At 43.3% G+C, this 12,386-nt stretch overlaps 1 protein-coding gene across 1 annotated transcript in view; it reads left to right on the top strand.

Moving 5' to 3' along the window:
- KCNAB1 (potassium voltage-gated channel subfamily A regulatory beta subunit 1) overlaps positions 1–12,386 on the top strand; it is a 211,630-nt gene that overhangs the window by 143,083 nt on the left and 56,161 nt on the right. Inside the window, exons 3-5 of the mRNA XM_054700987.1 lie at positions 4,951–4,988; positions 9,727–9,806; positions 11,642–11,686. Coding sequence (XP_054556962.1) covers positions 4,951–4,988; positions 9,727–9,806; positions 11,642–11,686 — 163 coding nt within the window. The remainder of the gene's footprint in view (positions 1–4,950; positions 4,989–9,726; positions 9,807–11,641; positions 11,687–12,386) is intronic.

Below are 12,386 nucleotides of genomic sequence, written 5' to 3'. Positions count from 1 at the left end.
TGGCCACAGTGGCCTCTGGTGGACCTTGAATATGCCAAGAGAGGCCCCCCTTTCTCCACTGGAGCACTGTTCCCCTAAACAGTTGCATGACAAGCTCCATTTTCTTTGGTTCTTTTCTTTTTGATTTATAAAGCTTGCCTGGCTGCCCTATATAAAATCTCAACATTCACAACCCCCGCCAACATTTCATGCTTTACCAATTTCTGCTTTATAAAAATGATACTCTTTAAGATGCATCATTAAACACTGGGCATTTTATATTTTATTTATCAAATTAGCATGCAGAAGTATTACATGTTTAAATTATTTTACCTTTCCCCATTAGTCTACTCTATAGAGGGAGAAATAATTACTAGCCTTGTTCACTGTTGTATCCTGACCATGTAATACAATACCTGGTACATAGGAGAATCCATAAATACTTGTTGAATGAAAAGGTAAAGAATTGCTAACTGTGGCATAGTGAATATTATAATTACAAGTATATATTCTCTTCTTGTTACTTATTTTTAAAATATCCAAACCATAATCAAGTCAAAATGCAATACAGAAAAGGAAGTCACCAAATTGATAGCCTTAAAATGGTTGAAACCCATATCGAGGACATTATACAAAGTCTTGTTCAGGATGCTTCAGAAGTGCCAAAGCCATAACATACAGGGAAGAATGAGGAACTGTCACAGGTCAGAAGAGAGCAAAGAGACATGAACACAGAAAGCAATGCTGCATCCTGGAATGAAAAGAGTACAGCGAAACTCAAAATAAATCTGCATTTTAGTTACTAGAGTTGTTCCAATGTTCACTTTCCCATTTTGATACTGCACAGTAGTGATATGAGATATTAACATTATTCATCTAAATGTCTTAATATGTCTTCAAATTCAAGCAAAGAGGTCATTAAATGATAAACATGTTTGCCTATTGGATGAATAACCCACAAGCAATTACCTTGTAAACCACTGACAAGGTAACTAATTAACCAAAATAGGTGTACAATGAGTGTGTGTGTGTGTGTGTGTGTGTGTGTGTGTGCGCGCGCGCAAAGGCTATTTTCTTCTTTTTACATTTGCTCAATCATTTTTTACGTCATGGTAGATGTACTCCCAGGGAACCAAACAGGTTTTCAAAGCATATATTTCTTGGGACATGAAGGAGTTTCATCAGGAGACAGAATAACAGTTCAAAATTCTTTTTATATACCTTCTGCTTATGAAAGGGTAGAAATAACAAGTGTCAGTTTACTAAATTACCTAAGTCACATCCCATTAATTTGAGATTTCACAGTGAAATAATCATACGTCATCATAGGTCTTAAGAAGACATGTTCCAATTAGAGGCAGAAAAATGATTAAGAAAACTGTCACAGGGTTTTTGAGAATCATATTAACAAATAAGCCACCTCTCGCTGAGAGGTGGGGGGAATAGAAGAGAAAATGATGTAGAGTCCCACTCTCTGGAAGGCCTGCCCTCCTTCCTTCTCCATCTGAGGGATGTGTACTCTGTACGAAACAACTCTTCCGTCAGTGTGACTTGAGGATCCTGCCATACTGTGCCACCCCATCCTTGCTGGAGGTCTTGCAGTCAGAGAATAGAAGGGGGTTGGGACAGGTGGGCACCTGGAGATGGGGAGAAGTAGAGGTTGGACAATTCCATTTGAGCACACAAGCAGCTCAAACACATCTCTTTGGCATCATAGCACAAGCAAGCCAGCACATTCATCAAGCAAATGTTGACCTGTTTTTGCTCCAAGATACAGAAGAAGAGCTAATTTGTGTTATTAATACTGAGTCTGCAGCTTGTCCCATTTAGCTTTTTAGCCCAGATCTATTCCCAGTGAATGAGGAGATTAGTGGACTGAGATGCAGTGCCCCTCCAAAGTACTGCTGCTTCCTATCTGTTGTTTGACAGCTTCAATGCCAAATGCACTCTTGTATGAGCTGGTCTGCAGAAGCATTTAGGAACTTGGAGCAGAGCATTCTGTATCCAAAGGTCTGCAAACTTTCTGAAGGATCCGTTTCCTAAAGTTTTGCCTTTCAGGGACTCATTTTCTAAAAATTCTTTGACCCCCTTCAAAGTTCTCCAAACATCACAAATAAATATAGCTAACAGTGCACTATTATTTATAACTATGTTCTATTTGCGGCAATAGAAAATGCCACCAATCATGTAACTATCCAGAAAGTTCTCAACAGTAATTTTAACATACTGAGCTACCTACAGTGTTTTTGGTTACACTCACAGTTCCAAATGCTTGTTTATTCTCTAGACACATAATTTCTGCTGCATTCTAAAGAGACTCATAAAAGTGTCTATAAAAGGTTTTGATGCCCAGGCAATTTTTTTTCACTTAATAGAGAATTGCATTTCATAGCAGATCACTTATGTTATTCTCATTCAAAAACAAACACTGGCATTTCTTTAGTCCATTAAGTTTCTCAATGCCCATCTTTTTTTGTACACCAGTCATAGACAGTTTTATTATTGTGCCTAAAGTTGTCATTTTTCTGTGCAAACATTCTTCATTTGGATAGTCTTCCTATGTATCAAAATAAAAAGTACGCTCTTATTTTCTTCTTGAAATATTTGACTGCTCTTGAGTTAGATCACAAATTCATTTTTCTCTTAATTTTATAGTAAGAACAATAGCAGTAAACATGTGGTGGTCAATAACAAGTGTTATTTGATTTCGCGTGAAAACACAAAGGAAGGTGTGGGGACATATCTTCCACAAACGATGATGCCCCTGAGATTCAGGGCCTTCTGCTTTGTGGGGACACTGGCCCTCTGATTAGGAGAAGCTGGAAGTCAGACATTCTGAGGAAATTTTGCCAATTTAAATATTGGTACCTTAGTAAAAATATATTAAAATACTAAGTGAGTCAATATCATTCTACTTGGGTAAAATAGTCTACCAGCAGAGTACAACCTGGGGGGTGGCCATTTGCAACCTCTAAGCATGCAAAGTGTTATCTAACTTTGCTTTAGTCCCTAAGAATCAAGAAGAGAAAAAGCACAATTACATCAACATGCTTCTATGGAGTATGAAATCCAAGTGTCATAATTAAATTGAAAATTTCCTAATGAGGCAGCAGGATGAATATTGCTGAATGTTCCACTTATTAGGAAGAATGAGGTTAGGCTCCCCATCGGGAAACAGGCATAATAAAACTGCCTTGTAAGTTTGTCAAATGATTAGTGATAGAGGTATACAAATTTCTGCATATTGCCTGGCATTTGGAAAGTGTTCCATATGTAGTAGTTCTGTCATCATGAAATACAAAACAGAAGATTCCAACAGCATTTCTTTACCTGTCTCCCCAAATATCAACTCTACCCAGACCCTGGATGTTCTCCCTCCAGCCACCTCTCCCTCTGTGCACTGTTTCATCACTTGGTCCAATGGACATGCCCAGGATCTCAGCCCACTCAGAGATGTTCTACCTCTTGGCCTTGCCCATGCTCTCACCTCCACCTGGAAAGCCTGTTCCTTTCCGCTTCACAGGAAGCTTCCCCGAGTGCCACCTCCCCAGTCTAGGCAGATCCCTACCTCCCCTACAGCCTGAGTTTGCCTCAGTTGCACTATGTGTCAAGTTGTATTGTAACCTCCTGGGAGAAAGGAACTTGGTCAACCACTTCACTGTCCCTAGGACCTGGGTTGCCTTGCAGGCGTTAGTATTCAGAAAAGAAACTGGATCAAAGAAGGAATAAATGAACGAGATGATTGCAGGCCAGAATCGCCTTTTACTCTGGCCACTTCCTCCACCCCCAGCCCCAAACCAATGGAGATTTCCACTCTGGAGTCTAGTCATAACAGAAAGATCCTTGAGTGTCACACCAGGGTGGGGGGGAGTGGTTGAAAATGGGGGCGAGATGACACCTGAAAGAGTTCTTTTGAAAGGTGATAGGGAATGCAAAATAGCCCTACATGGAGGCAAAGAAGAGAAGAACTATAACCCGACATCTTACCTTCACTTTCAGAACTGTGGGGTCAAAGTGGTCTTGGGGCTCTGCCCTCCTGTACACTAGCATTCCTGGTCCCTTAGTAGAAGAAAAAGCATTTTGTTTTTATGGGTTTTAATCTTTTTTCAGTGAAGTACTACTGTTTTATAGCCTTGTTAATTTTTTGAACACTGTAGGATTTCTCCCCTCAGATGTGGTCACCATAGCTCTCCCGCCACCAAAGCACCCATATAGTCCACTGCAATCTCACCCCTTCTGTCCTCACTCCTCTCTTGCTCCCTTCCCTTCTAGATGCCTCAGATCTATGGTCCGTTTTTAAGGTTGATTTTAAAGTTTGTCTTTGATCCTCTGTTTGATTTTTCTATATTCCACATAAATGAAACCATCCAATATTTACCTCTCTCCTGGCTTTTTTCACTTAGCATAATCCCTTCCAGCCCCATCCATATTACTACAAATGGCATGAGTTTATCTTTTCTTGATCACTGAGTAGTAGTCCATTGTGTGTGTGTGTGTGCGTGTGTACCACATCTTCTTGAACCACTCATCTGTTCTGGCGCCTAAATGTTGTTTCCATATCTTGGCTATTATTAATAGTGCTGCGATGAATATAGGACTGCAGGTTTATTTTCAAATTAGTGCTTTTGTGTTGGGGGGTGGTGGTGAGATACTTAGAAGTGAAACTGTTGGGTGTATATGGCAGATCCATTTTCAGTAAAAAGCATATTGTAGGATAGGGCTCTCACCGGCATACTGGTAACTTTGAGTGAAGAAAAGTCATTCCTTCGTCCATAGAGGCACAGATTCCTGCTGGAGTACTTACTGAAAAAAGAGGGGCAAATGAGCTTTAGTCCACTGTGCTCCTTATCCAGGTACCTTTGGGGAAATCCTAACAAAGTTGTTCTGACCCAAGAAACAGTGTTTACTCTCATTGTGCACAATATTAGAAGAATGATTGTGAATAATGTACAAATATTTATTCCTTTCTAGGAACATGGGTGACATTTGGTGGTCAAATTTCAGATGAGGTAAGTTACTTTTGGCTTCTACAATGCTGATCCAAGAAAATGCAGAACTTCAGGGTTGGGTCTTGGCCTTTTATGGGGATAATTCACAGGAAATAGTTAAGATTGAATTGAAGCTTATTTTCAATTTCATCTTGTTTCTTGTAGTTTTTATATTTGGACTATTAATAGCCTTTGAGGCTGTCAATCTATATTGTGTTGAGGCTCAATAGTTAGAGAACAAGCCAGTTAGGAATTAATATTTAGTTACCTTATGAAAATATTTTTTATTTTGGTTTTGTTTGCTTGTTTTGGTTTTACCAAGAATGACCAACTGGTTCCAGTTTGCATGAATTTTCCCATTTTAAAATGGGATATCCCATTCCCGGTCAATCCTGGCTAATCGGTCCCAATGCCTTGGGCAAATGCATCCACCCTCTGAGCTCATTTGCTTCTATGTCCAATGGGATGATCATGGCCACCTTGAAGGTCTATTGAAGGTACTGACCATGTTAGGCAAGTCAGATGTTTACACAGTCCTCTGATTAGTAAATAGCAGACTATAAGTGACAGCCATAACAATTATATTTACCAGAAAATTCCTCTAAATCTTCATTAACACATTCAAAACAAAGCTTACCACAGTGATTTTCTCATGCCTTTAGGGAATATCTTCATAGCATAAGTGAACTATGCAGGCACTCACTGAGTGTTAACAACTCCCCTAAGGGAACACCCCCAATCCCTCTGATCTTTGCTGCTTACCTGCAACACTACAGAGAAGGCACAGACAGTGTATCTGCCTAAAACTCTCAGTGGGATCCAGTCTGCTTTGCCATTGACTAGTGAGACTTACTAACATTAGATTTACTAACAATCATCAGTCACATCAGCAAATTGAAATGCGCCTCTATGCAGCAGTGTCATACTTTAGGTTAATGAGACGTGCCTGGTCCAGGAAAATACTTTTTATAAAGGTAGTTCTGTTGGGGGAAAAGGACGTCCTAACCTAATTCCATACAGGCTTTGTGGACACCACCCCTACTCCAGACCAAAGCCATCAGGACATTGGGAAAAACAAATCCCATCACCACCAAAGGGAAGGTTGCTGGAACCTGAGGGTGGAATTAAGCAGCCAGGTTTGGCATAAAACCAGATACATGGGCCTTGGGAGGGCTCCTTTTTTTTTTTTTTTGGCTCTCCACCAGCTCTCAGCTCGCGGTCAGCTCTTAGGGTGCCATTGGGTTTCCAGGTCGGCGGATCGGGTAGGACTCATTTAAGACTTTATCTCTCTATTTTCTCCCTGAGTTGTACATTTCCTCATTTCCCCTTCCCTTGTAAATAAACCTTTTATTAACCTTTTGTGTGTGCCTGCAGTGGAGTATTAATAAGTCCCTTTTAGGCACGTGGGTGAGGACCCACAGTCAGGCAACCCATTTTATATCGGGGCTGCCCTATAACAGTTCTTAACATCATCCCTAAGGAGAAATGTAGGTGAGCTGGTGGTCATTTCCACAGCTCCCAAGGTCACCAGTGTTATTTCATAGATTTGGGGGGGAGAAGTGTTAGCTGCATACTTTTATCTGTCTGAATGCCTCCCCACCCCTTTGGGCATAGGTCACCACAGAGGGCTTGTTGCATGGCAGGGGTGGTGGGGGGAGTTCCTGGGGAATGAACACTGAGAAGGAGATTCACATGCAGGACAATTATTCGGAAGTGCCCTCAGGACTAGTGCAGGACAGGGAAGGAAGCAGGATTGGGCAGAGAGAAACTGGGCCACAATGGAGTCTCAACAATGACCTCAGCTGACTCCCTGTGGACCTCCAAAGCTGAGACAGCCCTGCAGAGTTCTCCCAAGTTGGAGCAAGAAGACTGAGCATTTACTAGAGGCTAGAGACTGCCCTGGGATGCAGACCTGACATTGGGCGAGGAAACACTAACGGAGGCAGCTGACGGCAGCATTCCTAGCAGTGAGGGAGACAAGTCCTTCAGTTGTGCTGGACGTCCAGGGTTGCCATCAGAGGCAACACACCGATGGCATCAGGTGGAGTATGTGGAGCGGCATGGCGAAAAGTCCTCCCTTAGCAAAGTAACAGCCAATGACTGTATCAAATATGAGATAGGTGACAAATAAGCAGGTCTAGAAGTAAGGATCCACTGTGACCAGTGTGCACAGCCTTGGGACAGGCCTGCAGGACAAAAGACAAAAATATGTCCCCTAACAGAGCAGAGGGGCCAGCCATAAACAATCATTTCCCCTTTGTCTCATCTCTGCTCTGCCCTGGGTGGCAACTCTGCTGCCAGCCCAGGTCAGTGTGCACAGCTGGCTTCTGAAGGGAATCATCTCAAAACTACGATTCTAAAAACTGAACAAGAATTTCATGAAAGGCTGCAGTCTCCCGGCTTGGATGCAGGTTAGAGGACGAATGCTTGTCCTGCCAGAAAGTGGCTGTGGCTTCCCCAGGTCCCCGAAGAAAGACAGCAGCAGAGAAAAGGAGGGGGCGTGTCAGACCACAGGCACTCAGGTGCTTGAATTGCTGGAGTTCACCTATTTCCATGTGGCAAAATTGCAGGCAAAAGCAGCAATCACACCTCCCCAGATCGTCCAGCTTTCTCTCTGGCTTCAGATGAGCTCAGCACAAAGCAGGTGTAAATATGGACTCCTGGATGACCACACTGTAGTGCCGTAACATGCTGAGCAATGCTATCACGGGCGGTGCTCCCTCCGGAAGTAGCCATGTCCCCATTAGGGGCAAGTTCAGCCACATATTGAACACCCACTTGACAGGGATATGATCAAAGGGACCCAAACACCAAACTGGAGACCTCTGTGAGGCACCTCCTGAAGAGGATTTGGCATCCTCATAAAACCAAGAAATGTGTTAACATGGGTGAATGATAATTTATTTAAATAATAATGAAGGTATGTTACCATCTTCCAGCACCTAAGGTTTAGAGTTTTATTTACATTTTCATCCTTAAGGTACTTAGGGTCCCGTTGATTGCAGATGATAATGAATTGGCTTAGCCAACAAGGGAAAACATCATTTTAACTTTCAAACAAGAAGTGCAGAAACAGAACCAGCTTCAGGGCTAACTCAGTGGCTCCCACCCATTTCCCAGCGATTCTCTTGACCCCGGGTTCCTTTGAGTGTGGACTTTACCCTCAAGTAGTAAAACAGCTGCAGGAATTCTAGGCCTCAATTGGAACAATAACTGTAGAAAGACTGTTGATTCTAGAAACTGTGAAAACAACGAAAAGTGTTTCCAGAACTTCAGAGCAAATCTCCACAAATCTTATTGACCAAATGTGTCAAATGAGCTTTCTCACCATCAGCACCCCAGGGGAAGCAGTTGAGCTCAGCCTCCTGAGGCCTCCAGTCTCCCTGGGAGAGTGGGACAGAATCATCCTCTTCTTACAGAGGAAGAAACTGAGACACAGAGATGTCAATTGATCTTATCTACTAATTGGTAGAAACCAGGCCAGAAACTGGTCTTTGGATTTAATTATTCTATATTCAGGTCTTCAAATTCTACTGCTGGGAAGTATCCCAGCAATCATTTAGTCAACTTTCTATCCACGATTCTCCATCTTAAAGTTTCTCTCTAGATAAGATATATTATGCACATTTCCCAATAATCATCCACCAGTGTATCATGTGACAAGGGTAACATATAACCCTTGTTCAGTTGTAAAAGACTGGACAGTCATACTGGGAAAGCTATTCTTGCTTGAGCTTTTAAGCTCTACGGAGGATAAATATCCTAATGGCAGCAAATTAAAAACAGTAATGGCTCTTTTGCTGCTATTATTCTAAAAGAGTTTCATGGACTCCATTTTGCTCACCTAACACTTTTCTTGGTAGGTCAATATTTAGAGCAACAGAAAAATAATTTATCTTGGAAATGCTGATGAAGCAACTTTAACCTACAATCAAAAACAAAATGAAAAAATCAATGGTCATTATTTGTGAGTTGTGTAATATTTCAAATGACTGATAAATCTCCCAACCAAATGAAAAAGTGGCCCCTCTCCACGTTGCGTATCACTGTCCCTCTATGCCTACCCTCAAGCTGTTATTTATAGCTTCCTCTATATTCTGACACATTTGCCACTTGGTTCAACAGCACAAAAGAAAGAACAAGGAGTATGGCGATGTTTGCAGGCTGCCAGTGAGAGCCGGGTCCCCAGAGAACAGTGTGCTCTCTGCCCATACCTCAGCCCCCGTCCATTCAGCTGACTGGTTGCTCTGTGATGGCTCCTGGGATTTTGCTGAAATGTGAGTGGCAGGAGTGTTACAACAGTCACAGCTCTGTCTAGTCTTTGGTTTGTCAGCACAATCTGCTAAACTTAGAGGGGAAAAAGGCAAAGCTTTTAGGTCAGGCGGCTTCAACTGCCAAAACCTATCGACTTGGGGAAAGACGAGAAATGGAGACACCAGTGTTACACATGACCCTCTTTGTCAGATTCTGATGCCACCGAGAATGTTGTCAAACCAGGTCTTCCAAGCAGAGTGAGAAACACAAATCATCCATCTCCCTGTGTCCGGGCTGACTTACCCAACACTGAAGTGAGTCCCTGCTGCCTGGTCTGAGGAAAGGATAATCTCACCCCATATATTCTTTTATTTTTGAGTCTTTAATATGTCTGTGAAAAATAAGCAACAGCGTTCAGTGTTTTTAAAGCCACCAGAGGAGGCAGTGGTGCCCCCCAGCTTAGAGACGCTGTTGCCTTTCCTCACTGGCTTCCATTCTCTTGCAGGTCGCTGAACGGCTGATGACAATTGCCTATGAGAGTGGAGTCAATCTCTTTGACACTGCGGAGGTGTATGCTGCTGGAAAGTAAGTCAGTCCCTGTTTGTGCCTCTCGAGATTCATTTCTTGAGCCAAGAGACTCTGCCTGCATGCAATGGCAGGTGGTGGAGGGGTAATGGAAATCAATAAATGTGAGTTGAATAGAAGAGTGAGCAAATGAATGAGGCTAGTCCCATTCTTTCATAACTAGCCCCAGAATTGCTCAACCTCCAATAAAAATGGCGTGGAGACAGGGGCAGCCTTTCTGTTTGCAGGCCTGTCCCGCACCTAGCACTATAGGCAGATAAGAAATTAAAGGAAGAACCCAAAGATGCCAATAAATCCAGTATCACTTATAAGAGGGCATTGCAGACCCCATTCTAAGGATAGAGGGACTGTCAGAGGTTTCACTTCTTTTGCTGGAGAAATTGCATCTAGTTACAATCACACCCAGGAACTGAGGGCAGGTGTGGGGCCCTAGACTAGGGCTCCCCCCTAAGACAGAGCACATACCTCCAGGTTCCAGCACACACATTTCAGACAGACCTGGAGCACGCTGGTTGAAAGTCTAATGTACCTCCTTCCAGGTGAGAATTACAGTCACCTTGGAGACTTGCTGAATCGGGTTCATCTTTGCCTGGTTTTAGCACATTTTTCTTGCACGGGATCCCTCCTCCTCAAAGGCAGGCCTGTATTTAAGGACCACCAAGGAGGTTCAGAGTCCACATCTCTGATGTTTTCTGTGAGTCCACCCTACCCTTTCTCAGTACCTTCTGTTGAATCCTGTTTAGTACCAGACAGTATGAAAGTTGAAAAAAGGAGGCATGAGTCACAAGACGGTTTGTATTCCTCTGATAAAGGATAATCTATTCCAATTAACTATTGATTGATTGTCAGTGTGCATTGGGAAGAGGCTCCCACTGGGAGATGCAAGATTGCAAAAGGCAACTGTGAGGTAGAAGAGTGGGGGCAGTGGGCTGGAGTGACACACGGAACCCCCGAGCTCATCTGTGTGGGGTGTGCTCCAAAGCTAACCCACATTGCAGTTCCTTGTGGGCCAGACATAACAATGAAGACAGAACTTTCAGTTAAGACAAATAATCCCCATCTAGGCGACCCTGACGGACAAAGTGCTATATCCACTGGTGTCCCCACCCCCTTGAGTCCTGCTGCTTCTCACAATGTTGGTCTTCCTGGGAGAGACTGTGGACAAAGCTTTAGTCTCTTTAAATTTGGGTCTCAGCTGGGGTAGACAGAGATGAGAGGGCAGAGGGATATCTTCAGCACACCTCTCCAAAACCTCGGGGCAGAAGGAGCACTTCGCTCCTCGCCTTATTATCTTGCTCCTGTGACACGTTTGTCACTGGAAACCAAGGCGTTGTCTGTGTGGCCACTGCACCTGCAGAGTCTGGGACATCTCAGCCACACATGGGTAGTGTTTTTTTTTTATTTGCAAGATCATCTGGGAGTCAATATCTTGTCTAAACCGTGTGAGATTCATAGTCCTTCCGGTCACGATGGAGACCTTAGCATTTAGAAGGAAAATCTGGACCCTTGGACACTGCCAAGAGGAACATTTATATATGGAATCAGCAGTTCAAAAACACCAAATTGCCGAGTGACTCCACTGTTTCTTAGTATCAGGACGGCAGGCGTTCTCCTGCCAGCATGTCAGTATTTGGCAGGTGCTTCTGGAATACTCCAGAGCAGCATTCTGCAGGCACAAGCAGAAACAGCGGAAACTGTGCTACCAGCTGAGAACGGCTTCTATTTTCAGGACATGTGGGCACTGAGAGTTCAAACAAGGAATGGCTCTGGTGTTCTGCACGACTCTTGTGTTTCCAGGTCACTGTATCCTAAGACTTTCTCTGTTTCCCTGCCAGGGCTGAAGTGATACTGGGAAGCATCATCAAAAAGAAAGGCTGGAGGTAATGCATTCACCATCATTTATTTGCCTTTCAAAAGATTTATTTTGGGGCTTCCCTGGTGGTTCATGGGTTTGAGCATAGTGCTGTGAGGCTGTCCGCGGCCTGTGTGGTACAAGTTTGATCCCTGGCCGGCTGGGGAGCAACCCACCTGGTACAGCAGACCTCTCCTGTCTCGCCTGCTGTTGCCCTCAGCAGTGTATTTTGGTACATCTACCTGTTCTGCTCCCTACTCTGTCTCCAGTGAATCTTCTTACCCTCTGCGACTCTGGCCTGTACCCCACTTCTTAAAAAAAATGGTCTGATAACTGACCAAAAGACTGTCCCCAAAAGTCAACTCTTGGTAAAAGACTGATTTACAGTGGTTTGAAAATATATACCAGACGTTCATTACTTGTGTGTCAGAAATTATTGACTAGTATAGCATAACAAATCGCCATGGGGTTGAATGGAGGAGGGAATGTTCCTGAGGTATTTGTACATAGGCGTATGATATTTTTATGGCTTGTGCTGCCATTTGTGGTCAAGGAGCTGATTATCTGTACATACCTATTTATGTTCACTCATCATTTTATTAACAACTCTGAATGCAAAGAAATGATGAAGCAAGACCCTCTTGGGATAAATGTCCCTGTGTTTTCTTACCTGGACACAGTCAGCCAGCATCATTCCTGGTACCAGAGCTCCCCTCTTGCCTGACCCA

The sequence above is a fragment of the Talpa occidentalis genome, unplaced genomic scaffold (assembly GCF_014898055.3).
Source record: "Talpa occidentalis isolate TD23 unplaced genomic scaffold, MPIMG_talOcc4v2.1 talOcc4.4, whole genome shotgun sequence".
NCBI classification, from domain to species: Eukaryota; Metazoa; Chordata; class Mammalia; order Eulipotyphla; family Talpidae; genus Talpa; species Talpa occidentalis.
The sequence above is the reverse complement of the archived record's forward strand: the minus strand, read 5'-3'. Positions and strand labels throughout refer to the sequence as shown.